The sequence below is a fragment of the Oncorhynchus mykiss genome, chromosome 26 (genome assembly GCF_057628025.1).
Source record: "Oncorhynchus mykiss isolate SJ-2025 chromosome 26, ASM5762802v1, whole genome shotgun sequence".
In the NCBI taxonomy this organism is placed as follows: domain Eukaryota; kingdom Metazoa; phylum Chordata; class Actinopteri; order Salmoniformes; family Salmonidae; genus Oncorhynchus; species Oncorhynchus mykiss.
Window position 1 is genome coordinate 39,006,649 of NC_143047.1, and position 24,852 is coordinate 39,031,500.

The 24,852-nt window shown below is 43.0% G+C and overlaps 2 protein-coding genes across 3 annotated transcripts in view; both read right to left on the reverse strand.

The window, feature by feature from the left end:
* The window catches only part of trip4 (thyroid hormone receptor interactor 4), an 82,623-nt gene extending 79,532 nt beyond the window's left edge, over positions 1-3,091 (reverse strand). The window contains exons 1-4 of one of the 2 annotated variants that reach the window (XM_090223049.1): positions 2,693-3,091; positions 2,073-2,251; positions 1,464-1,816; positions 1,226-1,301 (exon numbers count right to left, since the gene is read on the reverse strand). In XM_090223049.1, coding sequence (XP_090079175.1) covers positions 1,226-1,301; positions 1,464-1,816; positions 2,073-2,251; positions 2,693-2,772 — 688 coding nt within the window. In that variant the 5' untranslated portion in view covers positions 2,773-3,091. The remainder of the gene's footprint in view (positions 1-1,225; positions 1,302-1,463; positions 1,817-2,072; positions 2,252-2,692) is intronic. The other variant, XM_090223050.1, reaches the window with a different exon arrangement.
* A 2,663-nt stretch (positions 3,092-5,754) lies between these two features.
* LOC110506200 (neuronal acetylcholine receptor subunit alpha-7) overlaps positions 5,755-24,852 on the reverse strand; it is a 30,961-nt gene continuing 11,863 nt past the window's right edge. The window contains exons 5-7 of the mRNA XM_090223051.1: positions 23,164-23,243; positions 7,568-7,735; positions 5,755-6,709 (exon numbers count right to left, since the gene is read on the reverse strand). Coding sequence (XP_090079177.1) covers positions 6,426-6,709; positions 7,568-7,735; positions 23,164-23,243 — 532 coding nt within the window. The 3' untranslated portion in view covers positions 5,755-6,425. The remainder of the gene's footprint in view (positions 6,710-7,567; positions 7,736-23,163; positions 23,244-24,852) is intronic.

Below are 24,852 nucleotides of genomic sequence, written 5' to 3' on the forward strand. Positions count from 1 at the left end.
GCGGGGGGGGGGAGCTGTTGGCCGAGGTTGGAGTAGCCAGGCGGAAGGCATGGCCAGCCGTTGAGAAATGCTTGTTGAAGTTTTCGATAATCATGGATTTATCGGTGGTGACCGTGTTACCTAGCCTCAGTGCAGTGGGCAGCTGGGAGGAGGTGCTCTTGTTCTCCATGGACTTCACAGTGTACCCGAGCTTTTTGGAGTTGGAGCTACAGGATGCAAACTTCTGCCTGAAGAAGCTGGCCTTAGCTTAGCTGACTGCGTGTATTGGTTCCTGACTTCCCTGAACAGTTACATATCGCGGGGACTATTCGATGCTATTGCAGTCCGCCACAGGATGTTTTTGTACTGGTCGAGGGCAGTCAGGTCTGGAGTGAACCAAGGGCTATATCTGTTCTTAGTTCTGCATTTTTTGAACGGAGCATGCTTATCTAAAATGGTGAGGAAGTTACTTTTAAAGAATGACCAGGCATCCTCAAATGACGGGATGAGGTCAATGTCCTTCCAGGATACCCGGGCCAGGTCGATTAGAAAGGCCTGCTCACAGAAGTGTTTTAGGGAGCGTTTGACAGTGATGAGGGGTGGTCGTTTGACTGCGGCTCCGTAGCGGATACAGGCAATGAGGCAGTGATCGCTGAGATCCTGGTTGAAGACAGATGGGTCTTCCAAATGGACAAAGACTCCAAGCATACTTCCAAAGTTGTGTCAAAATGGCTTAAGGACAACAAAGTCAAGGTATTGGAGTGGCCATCATAAAGCCCTTACCTCAATCCTATAGAAAATTTGTGGGCAGAACTGAAAAAGCGTGTGCAAGCAAGGAGGCCTACAAACCTGACTCAGTTACACCAGCTCTGTCACGAGGAATGGGCCAAAATTCACCCAACTTATTGTGGGAAGCTTGTGGAAGGCTACCTGAAACGTTTGATCCAAGTTAAACAATGTAAAGGCAATGCTACCAAATACTAATTGAGTGTATATAAACTTGTGACCCACTGGGAATGTGATGAAAGAAATAAAAGCTGAAATAAATCATTCTCTCTATTATTCGGACATTTCACATTCTTTGTGATCCTAACTGACCTGAGACAAGGAATTTTTACTAGCATTAAATGTCAGGAATTGTGAAAAACTGAGTTTAAATGTAATTGGCTAAGGTGTATGTAAACTTCCGACTTCAACAACTCTCTAATATGCTATGTAGATAGATACTACTGGTGGCTTGTCTCACCCATAAGTTTCTTGCGCAGTTTCTGACTTTTGTTGGAGTCTCGTTGCAGAATCTCTTGCTCCTCTTTGGTGCATACCTGGTTAATTCATAAAAGAACATGCGAAACCAGGGGAACATACTTCTCTAAGAGGCCAAATTGAATTTGTATGAGTAACATGCATTCTAATAACTTACTGGGGAAACATAAAACAATCATAAAGTTAGAGGTCAGGTGATCTAAAACGGGTTTTCTCCTCACCAGGCTGCCGCAGAAGATGCAGGGCCCTGATCCCTCCTGCTCACACACAATGCGTCCGCAGCTCATGCAGTTGTTGATGAGGTTGTGCTTCTGGGCCAGACATTCGCAGGAATGGCGCCCGGGCAGCAGGATAGCCAGCTTGTCCTGGCCCTCTTTATTGTAGAGGCTCACAAATGTGTTCTTCTTCTTCTTCTGTGACGAGGAGCTGCCACTCTCCTGGGCCTTCATTAGGTCAATGGGAGTTTTCACCACCTCAGGCTCAGGCTCTGCTTGGCTAACAGCCATCACCTCTTGCTTGTTCCTGCCTTTGCGCTTGGATTTCTTCTGGGAGTCCTTGGACATGTCTTGAGCAACTAGAGAAGCATATACTGGTTAGCTTTCCCTCTCATGCATGTACTTGTTACTGTGTTTGGACAGTCACTTAACAAGGACAGGATGGACATTACAACAGTCAGACTCACTCCCATTGTACTGTTGGCATTGTGCATTAGGAACCATATAGCCTGACAAGAAAACTACTTATAAAATACATATAACTTTAAAAATAAACATATCAAACAATAAGACAACAGGTCAGTGCCAATGTGGCAACGGAAGAAGGCATCCTACCTGTTCCTGACAGAGAGTTTATGGGGAACAGGCCAGTGCTGTCAGGAGTCAGTGTCTGAGACCGCTGCCATCTGTCCAGGAGTTCATCTATAAACTGCTTCTTCCTTCCATCAGTGCCCTGAAGGAGGTCCCCAACATACTCCGCTATCTCGTCCGCATTGTCGATGGACAGAATATACCTGTTGAGAGTGAGAAGAATGTCAATGAAACGCTTTTATAGCTAGCCTAGATAGCGGAGCTCGTTGTTGAAAGGTTGCCCTATGACAGCTAGGCCTACTTTGGTAAACCTTGATTTACGTCCATCTCAGTCAGTCAGTCAGTCCATGCTTTGGCTTAGTAACTTATACTATGATTTTGACGAAGTGACATTAAGATATGGCCACCTGGAAAAGCTAGCTAGCTGGCTAGCTAGCAGGCAAGTGCAAATGGCTACATATATTGCTAGCTGAATGAACTGGAAAGATTGACAAGTTTACAGACCTAATAGTAATAATGATGTCGTTGACAATTTGATTAACTTTAACATGAGAGGGGCAACTGTCAAAAGACAGACAGCTAGCTTGCTAGCAATGGCTAGCTCACTATTTTAAATCAACATTTAGCTAACGTTAGCTACTTACTGGACTATGTCTTCACTGGCCTCCAAGCCAAAGTTGTGGTGCAACTGGTCCACACACCATTGAAGCAAGGCATCCGACATTATGAAAGTTAAAACAACTTTAATATGGCAATTTCAATATAAGGATGTTAGCAACTCCTGTTGTAAGCCGGTTGAATAACAAATGCGCACGCAGGGTGCAACAAAGAATCCCTTCCCACCAGAAACAGTGTCCTAATGGATACTGAAGGTTCCTCCCAACTTTGACAGAAAATTATGTCAATGACTTCATACAATACGAATAATTAGAAAATGTCAGCATATAATCAATTCACACGGAAGGTGAACATTTCAATCATACAGAACAACAACAATGTAGGTTTTAGCCACCCCACCTTTATTACAGCAAGTCACGTGTCTCGTTTGCCTATAAGTTTGATTCAGCATTACAGTCACTAGGTGGCAGTTTAGGAATTGACAAAACCTCTGTGAGAATGAACCATAGAGATGTATTGAGATTGCAACATTGTATCTGCCCCATTATGGCATCTGTGAGAGCATGTATTGAGATTGCAACATTTTATCTGCCCCATTATGGCATCTGTGAGAGCATGGGCAAATAAACGTTTGGTAAATAAACTGAGAGGGTGCATACTGCCACCTGGAGTGTGTTGTCTCAACAGGTATACAGTCAAGGTTGTCAATTTTGTGCCGCCTGCAGTTATGAAAAGTTTGCTCAGGAGTATAATGATTTATCTGATCCCTCCTGATGACCTGGATGGAATTATGTGATCCTTCCTGAACCCATAGGAAGTCCCATCCAGTTGACTACTTAAAAATGTTGAAAGTCCTCAATGGTGCTGCCCACTTTTAACCAGGCTTTTGGGCACTAGAGTTCTCTATACATCTATATGGAATGAACATCTCAGTGAACTGGTACGTAAACAATCTATGTACGCATGACTGTAAATCGCTTTGGATGAAAGCATCTGCTGAATGGCATATAGGTTATCAATTGGCACATTACAAAAGGGAAATGTTGAAAATATCTCTATCTAATCCGCCCAGAGTCTGAGCATGGCTGAACTAAGAAAATAAACCAACTAAGACTTAAAAACTAAAGACAGTAGAAATATAATTATTAACGGCCGTGACTCACTCGATGCATTCTCAGATTGAAGCACAATTCTCCTCGCTAAATGAAAAAACATCAGCCAGGCATGTCTAAAATAAGACTTCAACTGAGAAGACAGCTCGCTGATTTAATTTCCGACAGCTATTGATCGTAGAGGCTTGACCTGTGACTCACTGTCAGGGATGTCCCAAATGGAACCCTTTAACCCATAGGGCTCTGGTCAAAAGTAGTGCACCATTAAGGGAATAGGGTTCAATAGTAGTGCACTATAAAGGGAATAGGGTTCAATAGTAGTGCACTATAAAGGGAATAGGGTTCAATAGTAGTGCACTATAAAGGAAATAGGGTTCAATAGTAGTGCACTATAAAGGAAATAGGGTTCAATAGTAGTGCACTATAAAGGAAATAGGGTTCAAAAGTTGTGCACTATAAAGGAAATAGGGTTGAATAGTAGTGCACTATAAAGGAAATAGGGTTCAAAAGTTGTGCACTATAAACGAAATAGGGTTCAATAGTAGTGCACTATAAAGGGAATAGGGTTCAATAGTAGTGCACTATAAAGGAAATAGGGTTCAATAGTGGTGCACTATAAAGGGAATAGGGTTCAATAGTAGTGCACTATAAAGGGAATAGGGTTCAATAGTAGTGCACTATAAAGGGAATAGGGTTCAATAGTAGTGCACTATAAAGGAAATAGGGTTCAATAGTAGTGCACTATAAAGGGAATAGGGTTCAATAGTAGTGCACTATAAAGGGAATAGGGTTCAATAGTAGTGCACTATAAAGGGAATAGGGTTCAATAGTAGTGCACTATAAAGGAAATAGGGTTCAATAGTAGTGCACTATAAAGGAAATAGGGTTCAATAGTAGTGCACTATAAAGGAAATAGGGTTCAAAAGTTGTGCACTATAAAGGAAATAGGGTTCAATAGTAGTGCACTATAAAGGAAATAGGGTTCAAAAGTTGTGCACTATAAACGAAATAGGGTTCAATAGTAGTGCACTATAAAGGGAATAGGGTTCAATAGTAGTGCACTATAAAGGAAATAGGGTTCAATAGTGGTGCACTATAAAGGGAATAGGGTTCAATAGTAGTGCACTATAAAGGGAATAGGGTTCAATAGTAGTGCACTATAAAGGGAATAGGGTTCAATAGTAGTGCACTATAAAGGAAATAGGGTTCAATAGTAGTGCACTATAAAGGGAATAGGGTTCAATAGTAGTGCACTATAAAGGGAATAGGGTTCAATAGTAGTGCACTATAAAGGGAATAGGGTTCAATAGTAGTGCACTATAAAGGGAATAGGGTTCAATAGTAGTGCACTATAAAGGGAATAGGGTTCAATAGTAGTGCACTATAAAGGGAATAGGGTTCAATAGTAGTGCACTATAAAGGGAATAGGGTTCAATAGTAGTGCACTATAAAGGGAATAGGGTTCAATAGTAGTGCACTATAAAGGGAATAGGGTTCAATAGTAGTGCACTATAAAGGGAATAGGGTTCAATAGTAGTGCACTATAAAGGGAATAGGGTTCAATAGTAGTGCACTATAAAGGGAATAGGGTTCAAGAGTAGTGCACTATAAAGGGAATAGGGTTCCATTTGAGACACAAGTTAATGTTGGCAGGTGTGTTCACTGCACCCCCAAGGACCATAAAGACAACAGCAGTGTTGACCCTGCCTGGATATTCATGTCTCTCTTTCCCCTGATCAACAGTCCCTGTCTCTGTTCAAGTCAGCCATGACAGTTTCCTCAGTAGGAACTGAAGCTGAATACATATTCCGTTGTGCATTGATCACTTCTAAAAAGGATGACAGATAATGGTGTTGGTTGGTTGATACAGTAAGTCTTCATCATAAAGGCAGATGGTGTTTTGTGATGGTCACACTTTCCACTAAGTTTGATTCATAAATCTTTACACAGTCTAAAAACAACATGGCAGCATTAAATCATGTATTACAGCAAGATGTTTTTTTATTCGTTTGAAGTTTGACTGACTACATCAAACACATTTCCTGCTTTCCCCATCACCCCTCTAGACACTCAAACAGCTGCCACACACACACACACACACACACACACAGCTCTTTTGGAGAAACACTGGGTTAATTAAGGAAACCATCTCCATTGCAGGCTCCTAATCTTTCCAACGAGACGTGTAGACATGCATAAATCGCCCGGCATGCCTTGATGCCTTATACAGCTCGAAGCCAACAGTCAGCACTCAGCCAGGTTCTGAGAGATGGAAATAGGATGTTCAATATGATTCTCTTAGCACTGAATGATAAATCAGAGTAATCTGGAGACTGAAGCCTGACTTCTGAAAGGTGAATAAGAATTTGCTTGATGACCAACTGCTGGAGCTTTTCATGAATATTTTTCCAGTGGCTGGTTTCCCTCAGTGAGGATTGAGTGAATACTGAGTTATAAACTCAGAATAATAATACATATACCTTATGAGAAGTATAGGGTGTCTTGCCTGGCATGTAAGTTTTAATTTTATTTTAATTTAACAAGTCAGTTAAGAACAAATTCTTATTTTCAATGACGGCCTAGGAACAGTGGGTTAACAACCCCACACCCCTAGTTACAGTTGTTGATTTAATAACCTATTTATAACCTATTTATGTTTAATGTCCAATAGTAGTAATCCACCCAACCATCCATCCATCCATTCATCCCATCCACCCACCAACCCACGGAGCTGACCCAGTGATATCTTCTCCCCAGAGTCTGCAGGCAGTAGGAAGACAAGCAGGGCCAAGGTGGAGATGAGAACACATGGGATGAGGAGGTTGAGGCCATAGTAGAGGGTACGTCTACGCATCACCACAGTAAAGGTTACGTCAGGGTAAGGCTCCTTACAACAGTCGTAGAAGCGCTCGTTTCTGCGCCCCGGCACCTCTGTATCATACACCAGGAAGACAACAATATAGGAAGTCAATTACAGTTTGAGGACTCAATTTGGGTTGTGATGATTTGCAGTAATGGATGTCTTTTTCACCCCAGGCAAATTAATGGTGGTTCACAATGAGGAAACTTTTGTAAGTTAAAGGTGTTGGGAGTTTGAACCTGAATCAAATGATCATGTTAGTTTTCATCAGTTCCCCATTACAGTAATAGTGTCTGCCATTTTTTAATAAGCAGTCCAACATGCAAGAAAAACTATATTCAGCACTGGGATGGCATTTCATTAGAACCCCTCTCTTGTAAACACATTAGTCAATTTGCCAGGGATTCTGTAGAAGCATTTCATTAGAACCCCTCTCTTGTAAACACATTAGTCAATTTGCCAGGGATTCTGTAGAAGCATTTCATTAGAACCCCTCTCTTGTAAACACATTAGTCAATTTGCCAGGGATTCCGTAGAAGCCAATTTCACTAAAGATCTGTACTGCTGAGGAAAAGCCTTTAAAATGAATTCTCCTATTTTATTTAAATGTGATCAATCATACATACAGGATCTAGCTTTTATAGTTTGACCATCGAGTTTGAAAGTTAAACTCAACATTTAAAAAAATATAGTCTGGGTATATTTGTGAGTTATCCCAAACTTCCATGCTTGTTCAAAACAGTTATTGTAATAATTTGATGTAATATTGTAATTTAGAGACTTTTATCCAAAACAGATACTGTAAGAAGAATACCGGTATATGGCCCATACAGGACTGGCAGCACAGTCTTCCAAACAACCTTGCCATCAGAACCCAGGTTTTGTGGTGACAATATCTTGTCCAATACTGGCCAGCCACAGACTCTTACCCACTAGGTCCCACTCTCCGTTGGGGATGTAACCTGTGATATCTGCCTCGATCATCTGTAGGTCCAGAGACCAGCCCCCATAGGTCCAAGAGCCAAATTTCAGGTCACACCTCTGGAGATCAAAGGGAAACCAGCGCACATCGATGTAGCAGGTGCTCTTGAAGATGCCTGTGTTGGAACATGAAGAGGAGAGGGGAGAGAAACATGAGGAGAGAAAGAGAGGGGGATAAATGGGAGGGATGAGAGAGAGAGAGAGAGAGAGAGAGAGAGAAACAAAAGTTAGAGCTAGAGAGATAATTTTCAGAGGGTATAAAGATATGAAAGACAAAGTCCTATACACCACAACAACAGTAAAGACACCACAACAACAGTAAAGACACCACAACAACAGTAAAGACAGTCCTATACACCACAACAGTCCTATACACCACAACAACAGTGAAGACACCACAACAACAGTAAAGACAGTCCTATACACCACAACAACAGTAAAGACACCACAACAACAGTAAAGACAATCCTATACACCACAACAGTCCTATACACCACAACAACAGTCTTATACACCATATCAACAGTAAAGACAGTACTATACACCACAACAACAGTAAAGACAATCCTATACACCACAACAACAGTAACAACAGTGTCCTATACACCACAACAGTCCTATACACCACAACAACAGTAAAGAAAATCCTATACACCACAACAGTCCTATACACCACAACAACAGTAAACAACAGTCCTATACACCACAACAACAGTCCTATACACCACAACGACAGTAAAGACAGTCCCATACACCACAACAACAGTAAAGACAGTCCTATACACCACAACAACAGTAAATACAGTCCTATACACCACAACGACAGTAAAAACAGTCCCATACACCACAACAACAATCCTATACACCACAACAACAGTAAAGACAGTCCTATACACCACAACAACAGTAAAGACAGTCCTATACGCCACAACAACAGTAAAGACAGTCCTATACGCCACAACAACAGTAAAGACAGTCCTATACACCACAACGACAATAAAAACAGTCCCATACACCACAACAACAGTCCTATACACCACAACAACAGTAAAGACAGCCCTATACACCACAACAACAGTAAAGACAGTCCCATACACCACAACAACAGTAAAGACAGTCCCATACACCACAACAACCGTAAAGACAATCCCATACACCACAACAACAGTAAAGACAGTCCTATACACCACAACAACAGTAAAGACAGTCCTATACACCACAACAACAGTAAAGACAGTCCTATACACCACAACAACAGTAAAGACAGTCCTATACACCACAACAACAGTAAAGACAGTCCCATGCACCAAAACAACAGTAAAGGCAGTCCTATACACCACAACAACAGTAAAGACAGTCCTATACACCACAACAACAGTAAAGACAGTCCCATGCACCAAAACAACAGTAAAGACAGTCCTATACACCACAACAACAGTAAAGACAGTCCTATACACCACAACAGTCTGATACACCACAACAACAGTAAAGACAGTCCTATACACCACAACAACAGTAAAGACAGTCCTATACACCACAACAACAGTAAAGACAGTCCTATACACCACAACAACAGTAAAGACAGTCCTATACACCACAACAACAGTAAAGACAGTCCCATACACCACAACAACAGTAAAGACAGTCCCATACACCACAACAACCGTAAAGACAGTCCTATACACCACAACAACAGTAAAGACAGTCCCATACACCACAACAACAGTAAAGACAGTCCTATACACCACAACAACAGTAAAGACAGTCCTATACGCCACAACAACAGTAAAGACAGTCCTATACGCCACAACAACAGTAAAGACAGTCCTATACACCACAACGACAATAAAAACAGTCCCATACACCACAACAACAGTCCTATACACCACAACAACAGTAAAGACAGTCCTATACACCACAACAACAGTAAAGACAGTCCCATACACCACAACAACAGTAAAGACAGTCCCATACACCACAACAACCGTAAAGACAGTCCTATACACCACAACAACAGTAAAGACAGTCCCATACACCACAACAACAGTAAAGACAGTCCTATACACCACAACAACAGTAAAGACAGTCCTATACACCACAACAACAGTAAAGACAGTCCCATGCACCAAAACAACAGTAAAGACAGTCCTATACACCACAACAACAGTAAAGACAGTCCTATACACCACAACAACAGTAAAGACAGTCCTATACACCACAACAACAGTAAAGACAGTCCTATACACCACAACAGTCCTATACACCACAACAACAATCCTATACACCACAACAACAGTAAAGACAGTCCTATACACCACAACAACAGTAAAGACAGTCCTATACGCCACAACAACAGTAAACAGTAAAGACAGTCCTATACACCACAACAACAGTAAAGACAGTCCTATACACCACAACAGAGAACTCAAATCAGAGAAATAGGAATGAGTGCCCAGTAATCTATCATGAGAAAGACAGGCATAAAACATCTTCATCTGTATTAAAGAAAACTATTAGAGGATGAGAAAACAACTCTCTGGCGGGAGACAAAGGCCATAAAAGAGAAGGCAGTGCAAAATGGTTTTCCATTTACATGCAATGGAGACCGGCCCACGAAGACAAACGCCCCAAAATGTCATTTGTTTCTGAACACTGATCTTCTCTACACCGTTTCTGCCTGCCTCTTCACTCATACTGCTCAGCCATTGTGGTCTTACCCAATGACTTTCTTGTGCAGTAAAGCATTGATAAAGCTTTGTGCCATAATGGTTTGTCTGATTGAACAAGTGTTCATTTTGAAAAGTTATGAAGCAATTTGTCCACAACGCCACTATCAATTCAGAGGAAATCTAGTAATGAGCTATTTCCAGCCATATATTTGGATGCTGCGGTACATAGACCCAGTGTTGTCTTACAGTAAGGGAAAAGTAAGAGGGAACAGAACAGTAATCACCCACACTGACAGGTTGAGGACGTACTCACATGGTAAGCGCACGTGTCTCTCAGTCTCTCTCTCTCTGTGTGTGTGTGTGTGTGTGTGTGTGTGTGTGTATCCGAGGAGCGGAGTTGATAAGACAGTGTCATGGCTCTTTTTAGTTATTGTTTACTAAGGGCTTGGTCAGACAGCACCTACTCTACAGTATATTAAGGGGCTTAGTCAGACAGCACCTACTCTACAGTATATTAAGGGGCTTAGTCAGACAGCACCTACTCTACAGTATATTACGGGTCTTGGGCAGACAGAACCTACACTCAGAGCCAGGTGGCCCTATATGTAACGAATGTCGTCGGGAGAAGGAGAAGAGGACCAAGGTGCAGCGTGGTATTCATAATACGTTTAATAAATACGAACACTTGAACAAAAACAACAAACGAACAGTTCCGCAAGGTGCAATACACAAAACAGAAAACAACTACCCACAAACACAGGTGGGAACAGGCTACCTAAGTATGGTTCTCAAAGACAAAGATAGACAGCTGCTGTTGATTGGGAACCATACCAGGCCAAACACAGAAATACAAAACATAGAACAAAACATAGAATGCCCACCACAACTCACGCGCTGACCAAACCAAAATAGAGACATAAAAACTAACTAAGGTCAGGACGTGACAGTACACCCCCCAAAGGTGCGGACTCCGGCCGCAAAATCTGAACCTATAGGGGAGGGTCTGGGTGGGCATTTCACCGCGGTGGCGGCTCTGGTGCGGGACGTAGACCCCACTCCACCTTAGTCTTGGCCCACTTAGGTGGCGCCTCTGGAGTGGCGACCCTCGCCGCCGACCCCGAACTGGGGACTCTTACCGCGGGCCCCGAATAGAAGGGAGACTCTGGCGGCTCCGGACAGGCGGGAGACTCTGGCGACGCCGGACAGGCGGGAGGCTCTGGCGTTGCCGGACAGGCGGGTGGCTCCGGAGTGCAGCTCCGGACAGACGGGCGGCTCTGGCAGCTCCGGACAGACGGGCGGCTCTGGCAGCTCCGGACAGACGGGCGGCTCTGGCAGCTCCGGACAGACGGGCGGCTCTGGCAGCTCCGGACAGACGGGCGGCTCTGGCAGCTCCGGACAGGCGGGAGGCTCTGGCAGATCAGAACTGGAGGGAGACTTGGTTCTGGGAGCAGGCACAGGACTCACCAGGCTGGGGAGACATACAGGCGGCCTCTTCCTTGGCCGAGGCACCGAATGCACTGGGCCGTGGAGGCGCACTGGAGGTCTCGAGCAACGAGCCTGCACAACCTGTCCTGGCTGAATCCCCCCTGTAGCCCGGCAAGTGCGGAGAGTTGGAACAGACCACACTGGGCTGTGCTGGCGAACCGGGGACACCGTGCGTCGGGATGGTGCCGTATAACCCGGGCCGAGGCGACGCACTGGAGACCAGATGCGCTGAGCCGGCATCATCCCTCCTGGCTTGATGCCCACTCTAGTCCGAACGATTCGAGGAACTGCGATGTAGCGCACCGGGCTATGCGTGCGCACTGGGGACACCGTGCGCTTCACCGCATAACACGGTGCCTGCCAGGTCACTCTCTCGCCACGGCAAGCACGGGAGTTGGCTCAGGTCTCCTACCTGACTTCGCCAATCTCCCCGTGTGCCCCCCCCCCAAGAAATGTTTGGGGCTGCCTCTCGGGCTTCCTTGCCAGCCGTGTTCCCTAAAATCGCTGGCTCCCTCTACCTGCTGCCTCCGCTCTCCTGGTTGCCTCCACCTGTTCCCATGCTAGGCGATCCCTTCCAGCTAGGATCTCCTCCCATGTGTAGGAACACTTCCCGTCCAGAATGTCCTCCCATGTCCATGAGCCCATTCCACGCTTCTTCTGGTTACCACGCTGCTTGGTCCTTTTTTGGTGGGTAGTTCTGTAACGATTTTCGTTGGTGGAAGGAGAGGAGGACCAAAATGCAGCGTGGTACGTATCCATAATACCATTTAATCAAGAATGAATACAAAATACAAAAGAACAAGATAATAAATGAAAACCGAAACATATGGTGCAAACACTGAAATGGAAAATAACTACCCAGAAACCATAGTGGGAAAACAGGCTGCCTTAGTATGGTTCTCAATCAGAGACAACGATTGACAGTTGCCTCTAATTGGGAACCATACCAGGCCAAACACATAGAACTACAAAACATAGAATGCCCACCCCAACTCACGCCCTGACCAACCTAAAACAGAGACATAAAAAAGGAACTAAGGTCAGAACGTGACAATGTAAGTGAATTGCGGGAACAGCAATCAGGTAAACCTGTGTTCTCTCCTCTCCAAGTTTATCAGCAAATAACAGTAACATTAAGTTGATGTGCTAGCTGGGCAGTGCATCTCTCTCTAGTCTGTCTGTCTTGCTAACCTAGTTGGGCAGTGCATCTCTCTCTAGTCTGTCTGTCTTGCTAACCTAGCTGGGCAGTGCATCTCTCTCTAGTCTGTCTGTCTTGCTAACCTAGCTGGGCAGTGCATCTCTTGTTCTGTCTGTCTTGCTTGCTTGCCAGCCACTTCCAGGGCTGTGTTCTGTGACTTTGTGCCTAACAAAAGTGAGAGTGAAATAAAACGATTTATTATGTTTGATAAACACCAACGCTGTTTATAAACTGCATCTCGGAAAAGAGAACCGTGTCGCGCGTGAACATGAGTTCATATGCGAGTGCACGAAATTAAACTTGCGCTTTCCAGCAGCAACCTCTGTGCTAACACAGACCAAGTACAGCCAGCTTCAACAAATACTAACACAGACCCAGTACAGCTGGCTTCCGCAAGTACTAACACAGACCCAGTACAGCCAGCTTCAGCAAATAGTAACACAGACCCAGTACTGGCAGCTTCAGCAAGTACTAACACAGACCCAGTACAGCCAGCTTCAGCAAGTACTAACACAGACCCGGTACAGCCAGCTTCAGCAAGTACTAACACAGACCCGGTACAGCCAGCTTCAGCAAGTACTAACACAGACCAAGTACAGCCAGCTTCAGCAAATACTAACACAGACCCAGTACAGCCAGCTTCAGCAAGTACTAACACAGACCCAGTACAGCCAGCTTCAGCAAGTACTAACACAGACCCAGTACAGCCAGCTTCAGCAAGTACTAACACAGACCCAGTACAGCCAGCTTCAGCAAGTACTAACACAGACCCAGTACAGCCAGCTTCAGCAAGTACTAACACAGACCCAGTACAGCCAGCTTCAGCAAGTACTAACACAGACCCAGTACAGCCAGCTTCAGCAAATACTAACACAGACCCAGTACAGCCAGCTTCAGCAAGTACTAACACAGACCCAGTACAGCCAGCTTCAGCAAGTACTAACACAGACCCAGTACAGCCAGCTTCAGCAAGTACTAACACAGACCCAGTACAGCCAGCTTCAGCAAATACTAACACAGACCCAGTACAGCCAGCTTCAGCAAGTACTAACACAGACCCAGTACAGCCAGCTTCAGCAAGTACTAACACAGACCCAGTACAGCCAGCTTCAGCAAATACTATGACAGACCCAGTGGAGAGAACTTGATCTGCGCCTAAGTCGGGGACAGACTCTTGACCAGATACAAATGACAGTTTTGGAGGCTGAAAGAAAGAGATTATGGGATGTCCTTACATGTTTAATAAGTATCACCCAATCTCTGGCTGAAATTAACCTAGCATTCTCAGGGGTTCATCAGACAAACTCTTCCAACCAGATAATGGAAACTTCCTAAAATAGGTTGAATTACTGGCAAAATTTGACCCTTTATGGAAAACCATCTCAACAAAATTAAAGATGGAGAGACACGCTCATTACCTTTGGAAGCGCACACAGAATGAGATGATACAGACAGTGAGTGACAAGATTCTGGAAGCAATAGTGACTCAAGTAAGAGACTCAAAGTACATCTCCATTATCTTGGTCTGTACACCTGACATTAGTCACCAGGAGCAAATGTCCATTATTCTGAGAAGCGTGGCTTTAAAGGGAAAGCCAGAGATCAAGGATCACTTCCTCGGCTTTGTGAATGTTGAGGTTACAACAGGCTTGAATCTGTCCACTGTCATCTTAGATAAGCTGAACGAGCTCAAGATTCCATTTGAAGATTGCAGAGGGCGAGCTTATGATAATGAGACCAGCAAGAAAGGCAAGCACCAAGGAGTAAAGCCAGACTGCAAAAAAAAATCCCAGAGCCGTGTTCATCCCATGTGGAGCACATACTCTAAACCTTGTCATTGCAGATGCTGCCAAATCTTCAAAAGATGCAGTTGGGTTTTTTGGGCATTAGTGAAAGCTCTTCACCTTCTTTTCAGCAGGCACACAAAGATGGAGTGTTTTGAAGAAACATGTGAACATAACCGTGAGGTCATGGAGTGACACTGGGAGAGTAGGCTCCAAAGTGTTCATGCAATCAGGTATAGGGCTTCTGAGGTTCGGGAGGTATTACTTGAAGCCAGACAGATGATCAACGATCCTGCGGCCAAAGTGGAGGCACGAGCACTTGCAGAGGAAGTTGGGTCCTACCGCTTTTTGAATTGCTGTGTCGTATGGTGTGACATACTGACAATGACAAACAAGGTGAACAAGCTCCTCCAATCTGCCTCAATGCAGTTGGAGATCACAGTAAATGTAATCTCAAATGCAATGGCCTCCCTCACTACATACTGGGAAACTGGATTCTCTGAGGCCAGACAACAGCCAAAAGCATTTGTGAATAAATTAATGTGGAGGCTGTTCTGAAAGAGAAGAGACTGGGAAACAGCAAGAGACATTTCAGCTATGATGCTCCTGATGAACCAGGCACTGATGCACTGAAAAACCTTGATGTCAACTACTTCAACATTGTGGTCGACTCTGCTGTGACATCCATGGATGAGAGATTTGAAACACTCAGGTGAACCAGGTGAAAACCAAATATGGAGTGCTGCTGAACTTCAGCATTGCCTCTCAGATGTCCAGTGAATCTTTAAAGGCTCACTGCATGGAAGTTAAAAACACTCTAACCGTCAGAGATGTCTGTGACATCAGTGGAATGGATCTGGCACATGAGATTCAGAATGTACCTGATCTGCCATCAGACAAGATGACTGCCTTTGAGCTGCTTTCCTTTCTCTGTGAGAAACACCTGGAGGAACTCTATCCTAACCCTTTCAAAATGAAAGCTCATCAAAAGCTACCTGAGGTCTTTCATGTCACAGGAACGTCTGGCCATCAAGAGTATAAATCATGACGTGGGGAATCACATGTCCTATGATGACATCGTTGATGATTTTGCCTCAAGAAAGTGCAGAAGAGGAATGTTTTGATGGTAAGATGTTAATTAAAAAATGCAAATGTTTACACACTTAGTAACATTTAAGATTGTATAGCAGAAGTGCATTTGTGTAAATAACTGCTTAACTATGTGACATACTTTCTCAATTTCTTCCCGACAGTCCAGATAGACTGGTGCCCAGACAGACTGGTGCCCAGACAGACTGGTGCCCAGACAGACTGGTGCCCAGACAGACTGGTGCCCAGACAGACTGGTGCCCATGCTAATGCTGAAAATGCCCAGGCTGTAGAGGGAACCAAAGTTAATCACATAGCTGTATACAGTTGAAGTCGGAAGTTTACATACACCTTAGCCAAATACATACAATTTTTCCTGACATTTAATCATAGTAAAAATTCCCTGTCTTAGGTCAGTTAGGATCACCATTTTGTTTTAAGAATGTGAAATGTCAGTATCATAGTATAGAGAATGATTTATTTCAGCTTTTGTTTCTTTCATCACATTCTCAGTGGGTCAGAAGTTTACATACACTCAATTAGTATTTGGTAGCATTGTTTAACTTGGGTCAAACGTTTCAGGTAGCCTTCCACAAGCTTCCCACAATAAGTTGGGTGAATTTTGGCCAATTCCTTTGGATGGGCCAACTTTGGAAGTATGCTTGGGGTCATTGTCCATTTGGAAGACCCATTTGCGACCAAGCTTTAACTTCCTGACAGATGTCTTCAGATGTTGCTTTAATATATCCACATAATTTTCCCTCCTCGTGATACCACCTATTTTGTGAAGTGCACCAGTCCCTCCTGCAGCAAAGCACCCCCACAACATGATGCTGCCACCCCCGTGTTTCACAGTTGGGATGGTATTCTTTGGCTTGCAAGCCTCCCTCTTTTTCCTCCAAACATAACGTTGGTCTTTATGGCCATTATGGCCATTTTTGTTTCATCAGACCAGAGGACATTTCTCCAAAAAGTACGATCTTTGTCCCCATGTGCAGTTGCAAACCGTAGTCTGGCTTTTTTATGGTGGTTTTGGAGCAGTGGCTTCTTCCTTGCTGAGCGGCCTTTCAGGTTATGTTGAAATAGAACTTGTTTTACTGTGGATATAGATACTTTTAACCATGTTTCCTCCAGCATCTTCACAAGGTCTTTTGCTGCTGTTCTGGGATTGATTTGCACTTTTCACACCAAAGTACGTTCATCTCTAGGAGACAGAATGCAGCACCTTCCTGAGCAGTATGACGGCTGCGTGGTCCCGTGGTGTTTATACTTGCGTACTATTGTTTGTACAGATAAACATGGTACCTTCAGGCGTTTGGAAATTGCTCCCAAGGATGAACCAGACTTGTGGAGGTCTACAATTTTTTTCTGAGGTCTTGGCTGATTTATTTTGGTTTTCCCATGATGTCAAGCAAAGAGGCACTAAGTTTGAAGGTAGGCCTTGAAATACATCCACAGGTACACCTCCAATTGACTCAAATTATGTCAAATAGCCTATCAGAAGCTTCTAAAGCCATGACATAATTTTCTGGAAGTTTCCAAGCTCTTTAAAGACACAGTCAACTTAGTGTATGTAAACTTCTGACCCACTGGAATTGTGATACATTGAATTATATGTGAAATAATCTGTCTCTAAACAATTGTTGGAAAAATGACTTGTGTCATGCACAAAGTAGATGTCCTAACCGACTTGCCAAAACTATATTTTATTAACAAAAAATTTGGAGTGGTTGAAAAACGAGTTTTAATGACTCCAACCTAAGTGTATATAAACCTCCGACTTCAACTGTAGGTTTTATTTTAGTATTTTGAGACATATAGCTGCAGCCATAGCCTATAGGCTTATGTTTACATTGTATAGACAAAGCTAATTGTATAATATTGTGAGGACTGGACTAATTACCAGGCAGCAGAGCGAAAGCTCAGTGTTATATTTTGTTATTTTCTATATTTTCTATTATTTCTTATTTATGTTAATGTTAATATACACTTATCTTAAGATTCTATAGGAAATATTATGATAATTAAATAAATATGGCTTGTTTATACCTCAGTCTGTTCTGTAGAGGTCTACTTATTCTTACACCGACAGATGGAGCAAACAGTTTTAAAGGAGGGAGGATTGTAATGGGAGCACTGAGGTGTGACTGTGTGGCAATGAACAACGGTTTACATGTTCTCACGGGTCAGGTAGGAGGGCCCCTTAGCAGAATGTTGCTTAGGGCCACAGGGAGGACAGGACTGGCTCTGCCTACATTGTGTTGTGTTGTCTGAAGACAAAATAAGAATGACAGTGTTGAAGGTTGTAGAAACTGAAAAAAATCTACTTCTCACCCAACCACAGTTAAAAATGGAGTTTAAAGGCCCAGTGCAGTCAAAAACGTGAATTTCTACTTTAAAAAATATATATATTTCCACACTATGAGGTTGGAATAATACTGTGAAATTGCGACAATTATGAGAATGCCCAGAGTTTTTTTTTCAGAAGAGCTGTTTAAAAATACATTTCAGCCTGTTTTGGTGTTATAGAGTTTTGGCCTGACATCACCAGGCAGTGACATCACCAGGCAGTGAATTAGTTCATAGAACAATAAGAAAGAGAGTTCCAAACCTCTCTTGCCAATAACAGCTAGTTTTCAGTTGTCCCCTCCCCACTCAGACCACTACCAGACAGTCCTAACTGAATTCTTACTTGAGAAATCTTTGCCAAGAAGCCATTTTTGTTTCTTTTTGACCAGTTTAATTGAAAACTATCACAGTAAGTTACATAATTGTTACCCAGAAATGATTTGATAGAGATAAAAACCTCTGAATCGGACCTTTAACATTGTGTTTTTACACCCACAGTTCCTTGGTAGAATGTTGCAATTCTATGAGACTTTACCACCTACTGTTCTCTTTGATATCTTCAGGGACTATGGTTGTGTCTCGAATGGCACCCTATTCCCTACATGTGATGTAGGCTTAGTCAAAAGTAGTGCATGTGAACTACATAGGGAATAGGGTGCTGTTTGGGACGCAGTCATGATGACATACATCATGAATGACTGAAGGGAAGTTACAGGAGGATCCGCCGGTCTCTTGGGTTGGAGGAAAAGAAACGAGGACAAGCTAGAAAAGTAACAAATAAATAGATTTAATCTGCAGTGAAGTGGGACTAAAACTGGACTGGTCTTGTATTGGTTGGAAGGAAAGACAGCATTCTAATGATCTTCTTCGTCTTCTTCTTTGAAATTCTTCTACCTATTATTATTCTGCACCAATTTCAGGCCCCCAGAAGTGTAGAAATAGACAGATAATAATAGGGCAACATTTAAGTAGTGTATTTTGTGATAATACGAAGACATGTATTTCAAAGCAATATTTCTCAACTGACAGAATGGTGCTAAATCTGTTTAGTACGAATATCAAATATGTGAAAATATTAGATTGGGTTAACGGGGTTCATTTCACTTACAGTATAAGTACTGTATAAAAATCCCACTCAACCAAAATCAATTGCATTTCTTTCTCACGCTGGGTTAAATGTTGAGAATGGTTTATTGTCAGGGGCGGCAGGGTAGCCTAGTGGTTAGAGCGTTGGATTAGTAACTGGAAGGTTGCAAGTTCAAACCCCTGAGCTGACAAGGTACAAATCTGTCGTTCTGCCCCTGAACAGGCAGTTAACCCACTGGCCATCATTGAAAATAAGAATTTGTTCTTAACTGACTTGCCTAGTTAAATAAAGGTAAAATAAAAAAAAATAAAAAAAATATCTGGACATATCTTTAAAAGCGTCAATCAGCAGTTGAAACAATAACAAAGCAAACCCCCTGCCACTGTTTCGCTAAAAAGATGAGGGATGTGGGGCTAGAGAAATGCAACCACTCAAATTCATATACAGAGCTATAGATGCAAGGAGTGACCAGCCATGATATCACAATTATAGTTGTAACCATGTTTCGAGGCTATAGAGTGTTTGTTTACAAACATTGGAGTAAAACAAACGTATATTTTGGGTTACAATGGGGTACGACAGTTGAACTAAGCTCATAAGTTATATTCTTAAATAATCAATGGGTACATATATTTATTTCACCAGTCCAAAAATTGCAGATTGCCCCTTTAAAGAACAGATGGTCAATTGAACATAGTGGTAGAGCTTTCAGAATCATCTGATATCAAAGATGAAATTGGATTATGGTTCCGGGATGTTGGACGAAACAATAAATAAAGTGCTTTGAAAGCCAAAACATCCTTCCTACCACGATATTGATCTAATGACTGACTGTGCATTTGGCTTGTGCAGTGGAGGTCAGACAGTCCTAGCAAGACTAGCCTCACGCTGTGGCGTCATCTTCCCTGAAACCTGACATTAACTCAAGGTAACTGAAACGAGTAGAGTGAATCCAAAAATCATTCCTTACCCCAGGATACTTCAACGGGTCAATACATTTTTTCAAGCTGGGCTAAAGTGCGCTTGGGTACACTTTCTTTCCAGGAGTAGAGTGAAGTTAATGGTTAAGGTTATGATTGGGGAAGCTGATCCTGGACATGTACAGTGGCTTGCAAAAGTATTCACTCCCCTTGGCATTTTTCCTATTTTGTTGCAAACACATGTTATTTAAATGGATTTTTATTTGGATTGTAATGGACATACACAAAACAGTCCAAATTGCTGAAGTGAAATGAAACAATTTTACTTTAAAAATAATTAAATAAATTCAAAAAGTGGTGTGTGTGTATGTATTTACCCCCTTTGCTATGAGGCTCCTAAATAAGATCTGGTGCAACCAATTACCTTCAGAAGTCACATAATTAGTTAAATAAAGTCCACCTGTGTGCAATCTAAGTGTCACATGATCTCAGTATATATACATACACCTGTTCTGAAAGGCCCCAGAGTCTGCAACACCACCAAGCAAGGGACACCACCTAGAAAGTGGCACCATGAAGACCAAGGAGCTCCAAACAGGTCAGGGACAAAGTTGTGGAGAAGTACAGATCAGGGTTGGGTTATAAAAAATATCTGAAATGTTGAACATCCCACGGAGCACCATTAAATCCATTATTAAAAAATGGAAAGAATATGGCACCACAACAAACCTGCCAAGAGAGGGCCGTCCACCAAAACTCACAGACCAGGCAAGGAGAGCATTAATCAGAGATGCAACAAAGAGACCAAAGATAACCCTGAAGGATCTGCAAAGTTCCACAGTGGAAATTGGACTTTCTGTCCATAGGACTACTTTAAGCCGTACACTCCACAGAGCTGGGCTTTATGGAAGAGTGGCCAGAAAAAAAGCCATTGCTTAAATAAAAAAATAAGCAAACACGTTTGGTGTTCACCATTAGGCATGTGGGAGACTCCCCAAACATATGGAAGAAAGTACTCTGGTCAGATGAGACTTAAATGTAGCATTTTGGCCATCAAGGAAAACCCTATGTCTGGCACAAACCCAACACCTCATCACCCCGAGAACACAATCCCCACAGTGAAGCATGGTGGTGGCAGCATCACGCTGTGGGGATGTTTTTCATTGGCAGGGACTGGGAAACTCTTGAATGAAACCTGTTTAAGTCTTCCAGAGATTTGAGACTGGGACGGAGGTTCACATTCCAGCAGGACACTGACCCTAAGCATACTGCTAAAGCAACACATGAGTGGTTTAAGGGGAAACATTTAAATGTCTTGGAATGGCCTAGTCAAATCCCAGACCTCAATCTAATTGAGAATCTGTGGTATGACTTAAAGATTGCTGTACACCAGGGGAACCCATCCAACTTGAAGGAGCTGGAGCAGTTTTGGCTTGAAGAATGGGCAAAGATCTCAGTGGCTAGATGTGCCAAGCTTATAGAGACATACCCCAAGAGACTTGCTGCTGTAATTGCTGCAAAAGGTGGCTCTATAAAGTATTGACTTTGGGAGGGGGGGGGGGGGGGGTGAATAGTTATGCACGCTCAAGGTTTCAATTTTTTTTGTCTTATTTCTTGTTTGTTTCACAATAACAAATCTTCAAAGTGGTGGGCATGTTGTGTAAATCAAATGATACAACCCCCCCAAAAATCTATTTTAATTCCAGGTTGTCTGACAACAAAATAGGAAAAATGCCATGGGGGGGGGTGAGTACTTTCGCAACCACTGTACCTAGAGGAAGTGTTTTTTATTGTATCTTTGTTTCCCCTTTATTTAACCAGGTGGCCAGTTGAGAACAAGTTCTCAATTACAACTGTGACCTGGCCAAGATAAAGCATAGCAGTTCGACACAAACAACAACACAGAGTTACACGTGGAATAAACAAACGTTCAGTCAATAACACAATAGAAAAGTTTATATTCAGTGTGTGCAAATGAAGTAAGATTAGGGCGGTAAGGCAATAAATAGGCCGTAGTGGCGAAATAATTACAATTTAGCAATTAAACACTGGAGTGATAGATGTGCAGAAGATGAATGTGGAAACAGCCAGGTGGAAAGCATGGCCAGCCATAGAAAAATGCTTATTGAATTTCTCATTTATCGTGGATTTATCAGTGACAGTGTTTCCTAGCCTCAGTGCAGTGGGCAGCTGGAGGTGCTCTTATTCTCCATGGACTTTACAGTGTCCCAGAACTTTTGTTCGTGCAAAAGTTCGTTTGTGCTACAGGATGCACATTTCTGTTTGAAAAAGCTAGCCTTTGCTTTCCTAACTGCCTGAGTATATTGGTTCCTAACTTCCCTGAAAAGTTGTCCATTGCAAAGGCTATTCGATGCTAATGCAGTACGCCACAGGATGTTTTTGTGCTGGTCAAGGGCAGTCAGGTCTGGGGTGAACCAAGGGCTATATCTGTTTCTTAGTTCTACATGTTTTGAATGGGGCATGCTTATTTAAGATGGTGAGGAAAGCACATTTAAAGAATAACCAGGCATCTACTCTACTGACAGGATGAGGTCAAAATCCTTCCAGGATACCCGGGCCAGGTCGGTTAGAAAGGCCTGCTCGCGGAAGTGTTTTAGGTGAGGGGTGGTCATTTGACCGCGGACCCATTACGGACGCAGGCAATGAGACAGTGATCGCTGAGACCCTGGTTGAAGATAGCAGAGGTGTATTTAGAGGGCAGGTTGGTCAGGATGATATCTATGAGGGTGCCCGTGTTTACGGATTTGGGGTTGTACCTGGTAGGTTCCATGATAATTTGGGTGAGATTGAGGGCATCTAGCTTAGACCCCAGAGCCAACTAAACAGGTCAAAACCATAGAAGGTGAGCTTTTATGGTTCAGTGGAACTGACGTGGGAAAACAGAGTTAATGTGGAAGGTATTGAATATGGATATCCAGGCATGGTACTTGAGCTATACTTACCTGGAGGCAAGTAGGAGCAGGACCCAGAGGAGTTGACCAACACATTGGTATGGAAGGTAGCATCAAACCTCTCGTCGGCACTATGGGAGAACATGGATGTGTTCAGTTAGTGGGCATTAGTGTAGTCGTTCCCAAACCCGCTCCTTGGGGATGCCCAGCCATTCCAAATACGAGTTACATTCCAACACTACAGTAGCACAGCTGATTTAACAAATTATTGCCTTGCTGATTGGTTGACTAGTTGAATTAAGTGTGCTGATTGGTTGACTAGTGGAATTAGGTGTTCTGATTGGTTGACTAGTGGAATTAGGTGTTCTGATTGGTTGACTAGTGGAATTAGGTGTGCTTGCACTGGAGCGGTTGGCAGGCCATTACAAGAGGGCTGGGAACCACTACATTAATGTATAGGCAGGCCTTTACAAGAGGGTTGGGACCCACTACATTAATGTGCAGACAGGCCCTTAGAAGAGGGTTGGGACCCACTACATTAATGTGCAGACAGGCCCTTAGAAGAGGGTTGGGACCCACTACATTAATGTGCAGACTGGCCCTTAGAAGAGGGTTGGGACCCACTACATTAATGTGCAGACAGGCCCTTAGAAGAGGGTTGGGACCCACTACATTAATGTGCAGACAGGCCCTTAGAAGAGGGTTGGGACCCACTACATTAATGTGCAGACTGCAACACAACAGTCTTTTATTGGTGTGGTAGTATGACCTTGAGCTGTGAAAACCACGATCATGAATCATACAGCTATAAATCACTAGAGCAACACAGACTGTTAATCAGGATGTAGCTCCACCTCCATTCATACTACTCACAAAGGATTACATGGCAAAGAAAATGTACTGTATCAATACCATTACTGTAGCTGGTGTTAAAAAGTTAAAAAGATATGCCAGCCTTCGAAATTAGTATTCCTGCCTCATTATTTTCTAGGTTACCGTGTGATAGAAGACCTGAAGTATGGTTCCTTTGTTGCAGCATAGCAACAGCTACATTCCCCTAGAGATGGCCTAGTCAGTGTAGAGCTCTGTCTCTCGCAATACATAATGCACTCCTCCAACTGAACTCCCAAAGGTTTCAATAGGAATGGAGAAAGGTGAGCTCAAGTTAAAAGAGTTGCCGTTCCACGGGAGGCAAAAAGCCACCATAGTGGAATGTAATTGACTGGGGTGAAACTAAGGCTTTGTTCAGAAGAACAGTGACAGATAGGGACGAGAATGTTGTTTTCTGCATTAGGGGGAAACAGGCAGGGGGTTCTGCTGTTACCATTTTATTTACATTCATTTACATTTTCTTCACTGTGATTGTCCTTGAAGAAAGTTTATGAGGGTTAATGGTATACAATAGCATATGGAATTCTGCATTTTTGGTGAAATACTCTTTTGCTTTTTCTGACTTTATTTGCATGAAGAATAGCCTTGCTGGCCAGCCTTACTTAAAACGCACATCATTCTGTAAGCTCACAAGATCAGGCTGGCTCCTAAAGAAGCAGTTCCTGCTATTATAATCTGTGTATTGTACATTTCCAATGTTAGGAAAATAGTTTATTTCCTCAAATCAACGCTGTCATATGGCAATATGTTCAAAAGCATTTAATGTACAAGAGGTATGAGCTCAACAGCTGTCTTACAAACTATATAAGTCCTGCTTCCACCTCATGCTAATACATTAGAGGCCATAGT